Here is a 12619-nt window from a genome sequence, read left to right on the forward strand (position 1 = left end):
TCAGCATTTGAAAGGACGGTGGGAACAGAGGCATTGTTTAGGACAGACAGTTCACTCCTTCAGAGAAAGGCAGATAAGAGCAAACGTTTAAGCTCTATTGGCTAGTTACATGCGAGCAGGGGGAGGCCTCCTTCGCCTCGAGTGATGATAATGGCTGAGCCATCTGCGACCTTGTTATGGACGTGCAAACTGCCAGGCTGAGTATGGCGCAGGCCTGACATAAACAGAATTGGTTATTGATCTTTGGTGATTGTTATATTTCCTGTGTCAGGATTAATCTTCTTGCTGTGAAAGCAGCCTGGTAGTGGGGCTGGGTTAACTATTTGTAATACAGGGAGTTACCCTGTGTGGGTCCACTCAGAAGAAAGTCCCTTTTTATTCAAAAAGATTTACTCCTAGGAAAGTATTTCTGGGGTTGCAGCCGTAACCTCCTGCTTGCCTCGTCCAGTGATGTGTCTGATGAATCCAGCCCAACTGCTTTTTGTTCTGCCACCCAGCATGTACCTGTCATGGTGTGATACCTGCAGTACTGAGTCACTTGTTTTCTCCACAGGGGCTCTGGTACTGCTGTCTCTTGCTTACCTTACTTCTCTCTTCTACTACATCCCCAAAGCGGCTCTGGCAGCTGTCATCATCTGTGCTGTGGCTCCTATGTTTGACGCCAGGATCTTCTGCACATTATGGCAGGTTAAAAGTATGAGCGTGGATGTCCTGTTACTTTCACACTGTAAAAAATTGGGGGGTGGGGTTGCAGTGCTTCCTTATGGAATTTGAATGGCCTGACATACTGTCTGTATTTTGGGCTGAAATTGAGACAGCAGGAAGGCGGGTTGTTCAGGATGAGGAGACATCTGGAACGTGAACGTTACTTCTCCCTCACTCCCTCTTTCCTACCTGTTTGTTGTTCTTCAATTTGTAGGAGAAGTGGGGAGACCTTTCTTTCCACCCCTTCAAATTCCAGGTCAGCAAAGTCTGTACCTGTGGCACAAATATTTCACCGTCCATACGGAAAATGTAGGTAATTGTAAGAAAACTAAAGTTTAGAACTGATATTTAGACTCAGCAGTACTCAGAACTTTTTTGGCATATTGCTCGGCACTCACGGTTGTTACTTTCAAGGCCGTTCTGTGAGCACCTCCACTGATCCATGCAATGGTCTGTGAATGTCAGCTTCTTAGAACGGAGGATCCTGTTCCATGTGAAATCTGATTTGGCTCATTCCATATTTTCATATGGAGGCAGTTGCATTATCCGATTTATTCAAAACAATCTGTCCCTAAGAACCTTTCCCTCCTCACAGTTTATACTGATTGATGGAATCTCAGTGAACTTTCACAATGACCAAGGACGCTGTTACTGATGAAGATCTTGGGATAGCATCCTCTGTCACCTAACCTGTTTTCTGTGACCTTGCTTTGCCCTTGGAGAAATTTACTGAATACCTGCACCTCAAATCCAGACATTCTTCTTCAAGGGATTCTTTACTTCCTCAGATGAAAATGATGGATTGACCCAGTGGTGGGATTCAAATAATTTAACACCTGGTTACGGTGGTGGGATTCAAATTATTTAACAACTGGTGGTTTACAAGCACCATTTTAACAACCGGTTCTGCTGAATCCCACCACTGGATTGACCCCTCCGGGCACTGATCTGCTTTCTTGTTTTATAAAACCTGCATCCCCTTGTAGATCCCTCAGCATCAGAGTTTGCCTTGGATTCTGCTGTCCGTCATCACAGTCATATCTGCAAGGCCCTTTGAGTTTGCTTAGCTGCCAACCTTTTGCTCCTTGGCTGCACTTGGTACTTTTTATTTACTTCATGTAAAGTATACTGGCATCTGGTGGACAACTGGGAAATTTACCGAAGGAGGCTTTTTACGAATAAAATGCTGTGTATTTCCTAAAACAGGGCATAGTTACATGTTTCCTTTAGGAAGTGCAAAAAGCTTTTTGCTAATAGAAAACCACCTATGGAATTTTTTTCCTGTTTTTCATGCATATGATCCTGAAATATAATGCAGTTTCCATCCAGATTCTCCATCCTTTTGATAGTATACTATAGCCCAAGGTCCTTTCCCCACTCAATGTTGATAAAAGAAACAATACTGAATTTGTTAGCCTTAATGTCCACAACCCATAATCAGTCTTTCAATGTTTCTTTCAAGTATTGATAGAAAACTCATATTCAGATGTTGTGAAAACATACTTTGAGGCACAATTATTGTTGCCTGAATGTGGAAAGTGGAGTTTTGCTGTTTTTGTCTTCAGGAGCCTCAGTGATTCTTCCTGCTAAGTGAGTGTGCGTTTCTGCATATTCTTATATGTACTTTTATTCCTATTCTTGGATTCCCCCCTCATAGCTGTTGGCTTCCATTGATTTCATTACCCTCTCCACTGTTGTTTTCACTGATTTTACACTGGAATTAGTCACAATAATCTCATGGGTATAAGGGGAAACTTCTCCCTAAGAGCATTTGAATATTCCTATTCATCCTGTGGCTGTTGGTTTATAGTATAGTGTGAGCTGTAATATGGTCACTTATGTCCCACTGCTAGAGCAGGGAATATTGAGGTAAATTTTAGAGCTGGAATACACACAGTGTGAACATGAGCTTGTTTTGTCCTGTCCTTTTCTGTTGCCTCATGTCCTTTGCTATTAAGTCTCCTCAGTGCTTCATCTGTGAGGTGCAAACTCTTTAATAAAACCTTCATAGTAGGCAAATAAGTTTCATGTCTTTCATTTTCCTGTTTTTGTCTGTATTAGTCAGTCTGCTGCAGGAAGGGTGAGTCAGTGACTGAAATTTATGCATTCATTTCCCTCAGGACTGGACCTGGTGCCACTATGTGTGACGTTCTTGCTCTGCTTCTGGGAGATGCAGTATGGTATCATGGCAGGTGTGCTGGTTTCGGCAATTCTTCTGCTCTACCCTATTGCCAGGCCAAAGATAAAGGTTTGTTTGAGTGGATATGTGGTTATGTTACTAAAAGAGAGCCATCATAGAAGAGTATCATTTCTTCTCCTAGCTTTGTGATGCATCTTTTTCTGCTTCCCTTGACCTACTTTCTGTTTCTTTTCCTATTGATCTGGTGGTCACAGTGAGCTTCAGTGGAAGCATTCTCACTACTGTGCAAATGCACTTATACTTTTTTCTCTTTTGAGGAGAGTAGGGAGACATATTCTTCCATTTTAGAAGAGAAATGGGATTTTTGCAGCACAGAGTTATCTTTGAATAAAACTGATCACAGAGCAACTTCTCCTTCCTGTACCTATTCTTCTTAAAGATACACATATCTTTACCCTTAGGTGTGAATTAGGTAAAAGTTATCCCATGCAAAGCATTAAGGGTGGAATTTATATTACATGTGCATCTGTTTCTGGTACCAAGCCAACTTTCAATATGGCTTAGGTTTTTCATATAGAAAACATAGGACACATTCACTATGAGGGGGCAGATTTCCTTTGATTTTAAAGAGGATGAGGATGGAAATCACCGTCAGTAACAAATGCCATGTTCACACCAAAACCTTCTCCCAACTTTGCTTGCAGGTCTCTGAACATGAGATGATACTGTTACAGCCTGCCAGTGGCCTGCATTTTCCAGCCATTGAGTTCCTCCGTGACACTGTGCACAAACAAGCTCTATCAGGTAAAGTATTTGCACAGTTGATATGGGTATTAGCTGTGAGGAATTGAACTTTATCCAGAGGTAAAAAATGTCTTCGCAAAATCACCTGAACAAAATGACCAAGCATTCTTAGCATGATGTGATGTTATTTACACAGAAACCCTCCCTTGAGGAGCTAAAGACCTGTTCAAGAACAGCTTATGTTTCTGATTCCCAGTTCCTTTTAAAAAGGGTTGGATGCAATCAGCTGCCTACTGACCATCCAAAAAGACTACACTGAGAATAAGAGGGCTTGCATGTACAGAATTCATGTGGGATTAGTACTGTAGTATGAATGGGAATTGGACTGAGTGGAAGAGCTGGTGGGATCCAACCCAGAGGCGTAGCTCCAAGGGGATGGGAGGGGGCAACACACCGGGCATGCGCCCCTGCGGGTCCATGGCAAGGGCATTCTGGGGGCATGGCGGGGGCATGGCAGGGGCACCGGATGCTATTCCCCCTCACTCCATCCCTGATCCAACCCATTGTCTCACTGAATGTTACTTCATGGGTTACTATATGGGTTTCAAGCAGCAGATGAGTATTGCACAGCCAAGCATCGTGTGTCTAGATGGGAATTTTGTGCATTTTATGGAAGGAACTCGAAGAGGCAGTTCCTGACAGAACAACAAGGTACCTGTACAGACACTTTTGCAGTGTAGAGTTTTCAGCCTTTCAGGGTTTCATGCAGCCCTAACATGCCCTTTTGGCACTGTCCCATTGGCAGTATCGCAGATGGAATGAGGAAACTGTCAATGGTATTGAATTGAAGGTGGTGCTGGGGAGTCTTAATATAGTCTCAGTTCTCCACTAATGAAAAAATATATTCTTAGATATGCTGTCTTGGTTCTTCCTACAGCCTTGACTTCCAGACAGCCCACTGGAATTCCACAGTGGGTTATGGGAAGGACTCCAGGCTGTGAAAAGGCAGTCTCATGGGGCTGACTCAGAGTTTGAAATATACCCATTAGATTTAATCAGCCAGAATAATTTGTAGAAATAACTGGTCTGCCTGTATTTGCCTTTCCTGATTGTACCATTATCTGCCTTCAGAGTCTCCAGTGCGCACTGTCATCCTGGACTGTACCCATGTCAATAACATTGATTATACGGTGGTGAAGGGGCTGTCAGACCTACTTCAGGAATTCCGGTGTAAGAGAACCTCCCTGATCTTCATTAATGTGCAGGTGTGTAAGATCTCTGACATGGGAGAAAGGTGTACAAGTTTTGACTGGATAATTATACAGGTTTAAACTAATCAGGCAGGCTTACGCTGCAGCATCTCTCATTTAAGTAAAAATACGTGGAAATTTTTTAAAAGTTGAAATTTTCAGAATGTCATTTTAGAATACAGATCATCTATTTAAGACATAATCAACTGCCTTATACAAATGGAGAATTGTTATTCCCTGTAACTAATTGTTGGTTGTGCCTGCAGAGGCTCTCTTGAGTGTCTGGTCTCAGGTTGAGGTCTTTACCAACAGTGCTGCCTGAGATACTTTTAACCAGAAATGCAAGGGAGAGAAGCTGAGATCTTAGCCATGCAAGTGACATTTATTCCATTCCTGAACCCTGCTTTCATTTCACCCATCCAAGGTCCTGTGGTTTTGCTTCCCACTTCCTTGATGCTTAATAGCTTCTCTGAATTGCATGGGAAAAACTTGGAATGGTAACTGACCAGTTTCCTCTTTTCCTCCTAATCCACAGGCTCACGTGCTCCAAGTTCTGCTAGCTGCTGATCTGGAAGGCTTCTATAACTTTTCCAACCTGGAGGATGCAGGTGGGTAAGGCTGGAAGGGAACTGAAGAAAATTGCTGTGATAACCCTGGAATGCTTCTGCAGCAATTGTGGCTGCCTCCTGCATTTTTAAGTATAGCAATCACATATTTGTGGGCAACAGATTGGATTGGTATCACAAAAAGTCAAATGTATTAAATAATCTATTTTCTCTTCCTGCATCACAAATATATTTAAAGATGCAGACAAAAAAGGTCTCCAGAGCTACTGTTTTCTACAAAGTATTGCATTACCATCTGACTCTGCACTCCCGTGCTCATTGTTCAAATGTAATGCATTTTCTTTTAGATACAAAAAACAGAGACTGACTTGTACAAGAAAAAAAGTATTTAGTGTTAGGCAAGTCATTCCTTTTCAGCCTTACTAACTTCCACGGTTTAAAATAAACAGAGTGCGGTTTTTCATCAAATGATAATGTAGAGCACATTGAACGATTAGGAGATGAAAATGGGAAAGGTTGAAGTTAGTTTTAAGTAGTTATTGGCCATTTATGCATACACTACTTACCCCATGGCTGTTTGCTTCGCAGTGGGGTTTTCCTGTGATTTTTTGTTTACACAGGGATTCTCTTGCTGCAAAGTGTCACTAGCTGATCTGATCTGCCATTTTGTCTGCCTGCTGTTTCCGTGCAACCTCCATTTGGGAGGCTGCCTGCCACCTTTCTGGTTGTTGTTCTTGTTGTCTTTGGTCTAGTGTTAGTTTGCTAGACCTGTTCAATTTCATGTCAGTTTCAGGGTCTATCATTTCAGCAGTAGACCTTAGGTATTTTTTAAAAAGTCCTCTAATCCTTCTGAATAGTGGCCCGAAGAGTGGGAGAAACTGGTGTTGAGTGAGCAGGGGTAGATGGGGAAGAGTGAGAAAACCTGAAAAAAGCTTAACACAAAGTGATCTTCTTCGCTTTCCCCACGAATGGAGAGAAAAAGTTGCACTGCAACAGTTTTCAGAAACTGTAAGGATTCTCTGATCTGAGAGCATGGTAAGTGTGCTTAACTGAGAATTAAACTCAAAGGGAATATGTGCTAAGTTAGTTGTTTCAAATTTAAGTAAAGATCTCTAGCTACTATTGTGCTCTCTTTATCAATGATGGTTTGGTATATTCCATCCACCCATCATAAACTCTTGTTCTAGATGGGCTGTGAATCTGAGGGTGCCCCTCTGCTGAATCTTTCTTTAACTGTCCCTTTCTTTTTCTCTCCTGCAGAGAGGAGTTGTGAAGAGGAGCTGCACAGAGCCCGTGAAGCTTTGTTTGATGGCAGCGATAGCATACTGCCAACATCTGGGATCATTCAGTGAGGATGCAGTACTGTTAATGACTATGTACAAATTCCCAAACTAAGCCTGGAGACAGATTTCAGATACCCTGTTGATCTGTATTGTTGATCTATATTGTCTGTGCATTTTAAGCATCGTGCTGGAATTCAGAAGTGGCTCAGCAGCTGGAATTGTTCACTGTGAACACTTTAAGAAAGGAAGAGGAAACTTCTCTGAAGATGACTACACCAGCGTGGTGTCGTGGTTAAGAGCAGGTGCACTCTAATCTGGAGAACTGAGTTTGGTTCCCGGCTCTCCACTTGAGCGGTGGAGGCTTATCTGGTGAACCAGATTAGCTTGTCCACTCCAACACATTCCTGCTGGATGACCTTGGGCTAGTCCAGGGGTCTGCAACCTGCGGCTCTCCAGATGTGCATGGACTACAAATCCCATCAGCCAGCATAGTCCATGAACATCTGGAGAGCTGCAGGTTGCAGACCCCTGGGCTAGTCACAGTTCTTCAGAGATCTCTCAGCCCACCCACCTCACAGGGTGTTTGTTGTGGGGTGGAGGAAGAGAAAGGAGATTGTAAATCTATTTGAGTCTCCTTACAGGAGAAAAAGGGGGGATATAATACAAAGTCCTCCTCCTCCTCCAAGTGTAAGAGGAGTCAAGGGGGTATTGTTGTGGCATGCAGTGCCTTCAATTGGAAGGCTTCTGGTGTAAAGTTTGTTGCACTCCAGTAACATTGTTAAGGGAACACTAATCTGGAAAGGGAATTAAGGGAATAAAATTATTTTTGAAATAAACAATTGAAATAAAGCAGAACGAATTTAAAAAGGACCAGTTGTCTAACACTGACATTTTGCTGAGAGTGTGTTTGATTATATTGTATACTGATGTACATTTTGATTGGAGGTTAACCAAAACCAAGTTACACTTCACTTTCCAAGTCAACTCACCTTCCTCTTTCTAGACATTAGTTCTAAACTGGTCTTCTTGTTGTTAGCATACTTCTGCAGTTGTTCCACACCTGTGATATCTGTCCGATGGAGATGTATGTGCAACAGAATATATGTGGAGAGCAATACTCCTTGCTCTGTATTTTCAGAATGTAACTGGGTATATAGAAGTGTATTTGGGGAAAACAAATCTCTCCCCGCTATATATCCAGCCTTAACAATGGAAACTGGTACAGCTGGATTTGCTGTTTACCCTCAACTGCAGAGGTTTCCATTAAATGATAATGACATCATCTGTTTTGGTGCTAATCATGATTTTTCTATATAATTTTCTACATCTGCCTCATTTTACGTGTGGAGAAGTTCCCTTAACTCATGACCCTTCTCTTTGCCAATCTCCAATCTTTAGCTGAGCACAGCATAGCAGAACAGACTTCCTGACAAAACAAGAAACCTCAGTCTCCAAACTGGGTGCTAACTAAACACAAACACTCAGCCAGGCAAGTTCCACATAGTGACCTTGCTTGGTCATTTCCTCTCCCCCACATGAGCAGCCATAATAATAATAAAGCTGATTGTCCAGTGCAACCTCCTAGGCCCCTTCATCTGCAGAGCGTGCCTATCCATCCACTTGTTGAGCTTTTATCAGAAAACCCCCACATGGGGTTCTGTTCCTAGCCCAATCAGACTAGTCCCTGCAAGGGTAACTGACTGATGATGTTAATCAATACTACCCACTGACTCAGCAACTTCAAAGAGTTGGCCAAATGGTCACTTCCCCCCATCTCATGAGCGGCCATCTAATTGTTTGCTGGCACCAACTAAGGGGGGGAAATCCAGGGAGGTTAGATTACACACCTGTGCTCCAATCACTCAGCTATGCAAGGCCATTTGGCTATATCTGTTTGGCCTCCTTTGTTAATCACAATACTAGAAACTGCTTGCAGCTGTGAACCATCTCCTTCCCACATCCATGTCTTACAAAATAACACAGCAATTTTTAAAGGGGAACAGGCAAACCACGAAGGTTTCCTTTGGCTAAAAAGAAACTTGAGGACAGGTGGCTGTGTTCTTCTTTGCCCCATTCTCATCGCACGCTTCTGCGAAAGAAACTATTCCTCAGATTGTGTTATTTTTATTATTTTTCTGTTGGGCTGTAATTAACACCTTTATAGCACTTCTGGACCTCAGTTATTACTCCATCCTATCTCTTGTTAATAGAAAGGGTCTTAATGGTGGTAGAAAGAACTCCACAAGAGGCGGGTTAAGTTTTGACTAAGGTCATATTTCTGCTGGTGCTTTCACACTTGCTCAAAGACTAAAAATAAGATTTAATATTCCATCTCCTGAAGTCAAACTTTTAATAGTAATCCCATATTCTTTGTCTTTCTTTTGTTAGTGTGTACTTTCTCCCTTGCATTTTTCTGCAGCTTTCTCCCCCCCCCCACCTGCCCCCATTATATTAACTATATGGATGTGTTGCTCTACCTTAAATGTGTGTGTAGGTGTGTGTGTTGTAGGGGAAGAAATATTTGAATAACTTGAAACAATTACTATATGAAGTCATCTTTTCATGTAGCGTGTAGGACTAACTATAAAATGCTGGTGGCAATTTTTCTGCAATAGTGACAAATTAGTTTGGTCAGCTGAAATAATTATCTAGGGCTAAACTCCATTGTTACACTTGTTCCATTTCTCTGAACAATTCCAGAAGTGAGCGAGCACTCAGCCAGGTTGGCTTCCTGGGAGAAGAATGTGCTGCAGGTTTATGGTGATTTTGTAGATTTGCTTTAGAATCATAGAATCATAGAGTTGGAAGAGACCACAAGGGCCATCAAGTCCAACCCCTGCAATGCAGGAACACATAATCAAAGCACTCCTGACAGATGGCCATCCAGCCTCTGTTTAAAAACCTCCAAAGGAGAATACTCCACCACAGTTAGAGATGGATCACAGGCAGAGGGCAAGAAGCACTGCTACCCCACATCAAATCCCCAAAAAGCAAGAAATTATTTTTGTTTAAATGTTGTAGATCTCTTGTGAGCAAGAGAGATCCTACATCCCAAGATGCCTCTGCCCACTTCAGTAGCAGCTGTCTGTTTGGGTCTCCCCTCATCTTCATACTTTAAAAGCCCTTCTCTGTCTTTCCTGCAGCAATCCCAAAACAGATTTCTTTCATATGCTCACGATCTGTTTTCCCCTCCCAGCCTCCATCTAGAAAAGAAACACCCCCTTTCCAGTTCTGAGGGGTGTTTGACCAGTGTTATGTCCTGATACTTTAAGAAGCAGCTACAGCAATTAACACCTAGCAGAGGTTTACTTGGCTCTGATTCCTCCAGGTGAGCCACTAAAGTGCAACTATCTACAGTTCTGCAGACCCTTATGTTATTGCTTTGAGTTTGAAATCTGATTATTGTACAAGATTTTTTATTGTATTTGCTTGGCCTAAGAATGGTATATCTGGGGAAGACTAGACACCATAGCAAAGGGAATTGAGATGTTTCTTAATGCTTGATAGGCTTGCCAACATTTAACTGGTCCTTGCTGCTATCCTTTTAATATCAGTTTGATCTGCAGCCATTATCAGGTGGTATTCTTTAGCTCCAAGCTGTGACAAATTTCCTTTGTCCATTTCTTTACATGACACTTCGGGCAAAAGGACAGGCCATTTTTCCTGGCCAGTTGGCAACTTGAATGCCTATACAGCCTCTTCATCTAGTGTACAGAATTGAAGGACAGTACAGCACAAAGGTCAAAACAGCTGCAATTGTGAAAATTTGAAGATGTTGGGTATGCAGCAAGGAAAATAGATGCAATTTGATTTAAAACGTTGCATTTCCTAAACAAACTATGGGTATGGCTGAAGATGCCAGCCACAGATGCAGGCGAAACATTTGGGACAGGATCTACCAGACCATGGCCACACAGCCTGGAAAACCCACAACAAGCAAACTATGGGAGGATACAGGCTACTAGCCTATGAAGCAGGACATGCAGAGAAGCTTGTTAATTTCTTAAATATGTATTAAAGCAAGGACGTTGAGCTCAATTGTTATGAGGGCCAAATATGACATAAATGTGACTTGGTTGGATCAGGCCTGGCTCGGGTGTGGAGGTGGTTGCCTTGCCTGGCCCCAGAATGGCGCTCGGGGGTGCCTGGACTGGTGACCCTGCAACAGGATGGAGTGAGTGCCTTCAGAGGGCTTATCAGACCACAAACCATCTGAGGAACACCCCCCCCCTCACCAGGCCAGATTGGGAATGGACGGGGGGGGGGTGTGCCTCAGCTGGCTTGTGGGCCTGATAAGCCCCCTAAGAGGTCGGATCTGCCCTCCCCCGCCACATGTTTTACACCCTTGTGCTAAAATACTGAAATACCGTTAATCACATCTGTTTTAGAATACCTTGTAGTTGCTGCTACTTAGTACTTGAATTGTACTACTGCTTCTGAGTGAAAAAGTTTACTCTAACTATTCCTCCATGCATTGCTACAGCATTTTGTCATCGCTTCATAGTTCCTTGTTTGCAATAGCAGACAGATGGAGGGGGGGGTTAAAAGAAGAGTTTGGATTTATATCCTTCCTTTTTCTCCTGTAGGAGACTCAAAGGGGCTTACAATCTCCTTTCCCTTCCCCCACCCACAAACCCCCTGTGTGGTGGGTGGGGATGAGAGAGCTCTGTACAGCTGTAACTAGCCCAAGGTCACCCAGAGTATATAAAGTATAGTTGGTATTGTGAAATTTGAAACTTCTGAAAGCAATGTAGGGAAGACAAAATATTTTGTAAACGAAGACCTTGGCTTATATATATTACAGACCATCCAACCACATGGAAAATAAAGGGATTCCTTTACTCCTTTACCTCATATAAGAATGCTGCCAGGAAAGATAATTGAACTTTGACTTTAGTAACAATGATGTACTCAAAGCCATGATGTGATACAGTGATTTTTATTCATGAACAAATACCTTGGAACCTAATGCGACATACTCAGAAACGAATAGCTGTAGAAATTGTTGCTGATCATGCTAGAAACATTTTGTTGACTTATCCTTTTCCAGTCTGTTTTGACTTTTGTTCTCTGAGGACTGAAGCACAGTTTAACTTGAGTTCCTCTCATGTCCCCAGGGGCCCAAGATATTTTTAAATTAAAAGTTTATTATTTTATTTTGTTTACAAAATTTATGTCCTGCTTTTCTGCCCTCAACAGGGCCAACAGGGGGGATTAACAGATTAAAATGCATCTTAAAAACCAAACAAAAATACCTCATTAAAATCAAAGCTAAAATACATATACAAAAACATAAAAACAACAACTTTAAACATATGGCAGGAAGGAGGATCACTGAAAAACTCTAGATGAAGCAAAAAGGTCTTCACCCACTAGTAGAAGATAGCAACAGAAGGGGACAGGCCCGTCTCCCTGGGGAGAGAGTTCCAGAGTTTTGGCATTAAAAAAAGGCTCAGGTTGTGTGTTTTACCATCAAGGCACAACTGACTTAAGGATTTTCAAGACAATAGATGTTTAGAGGTAGTTTACTGTTGTTTACCTGTTATGCCCCTAGTATCCCCTGGAGGTCTTCCATCCAAGCACTTGCCAGGGTCCAGACTAAGTGTGTGTGAGTGGCCCAAGGTCACCTAGCAAGTTTCCATGACAGAGTGGGGATGTGAACCTGTTTTCCACAGATTCTAGTCCAACACCTTAACCACTAGTCCATGCTGCCTAATTTCATAAGGCAGGGGAACCTGAAGCACGGGTTTAGAAGATGATCCTACAAAGGTCAGGAGTAGGGCTTACTCAGGGGGGGTAGATGGATCTTCAGGTATCCTGGTCCCAAGCCATCTAAGGCTTTAAAGGTCAACACCAACACCTTGAATTGTGTCCAGAAAGAGACCAGGAGTCAGTGTGGGCCAAGACTGCCATGACATGGTTCCTATGCCT

General features: G+C 42.6%; 1 protein-coding gene across 3 annotated transcripts in view; it reads left to right on the forward strand.

The window, feature by feature from the left end:
- Positions 1-7052, forward strand: part of SLC26A11 (solute carrier family 26 member 11) — a 22435-nt gene extending 15383 nt beyond the window's left edge. For 2 of the 3 annotated variants that reach the window (XM_048490462.1, XM_048490464.1), the window contains exons 12-17: positions 554-694; positions 2826-2953; positions 3550-3649; positions 4721-4854; positions 5375-5447; positions 6666-7052. In XM_048490462.1, the coding sequence (XP_048346419.1) occupies positions 554-694; positions 2826-2953; positions 3550-3649; positions 4721-4854; positions 5375-5447; positions 6666-6757 (668 nt within the window). In that variant the 3' untranslated portion in view covers positions 6758-7052. The remainder of the gene's footprint in view (positions 1-553; positions 695-2825; positions 2954-3549; positions 3650-4720; positions 4855-5374; positions 5448-6665) is intronic. The other variant, XM_048490463.1, reaches the window with a different exon arrangement.
- The last annotated feature ends 5567 nt before the right edge of the window (positions 7053-12619 follow it).

This window comes from Sphaerodactylus townsendi, linkage group LG03 (assembly GCF_021028975.2).
Source record: "Sphaerodactylus townsendi isolate TG3544 linkage group LG03, MPM_Stown_v2.3, whole genome shotgun sequence".
Taxonomy (NCBI): domain Eukaryota; kingdom Metazoa; phylum Chordata; class Lepidosauria; order Squamata; family Sphaerodactylidae; genus Sphaerodactylus; species Sphaerodactylus townsendi.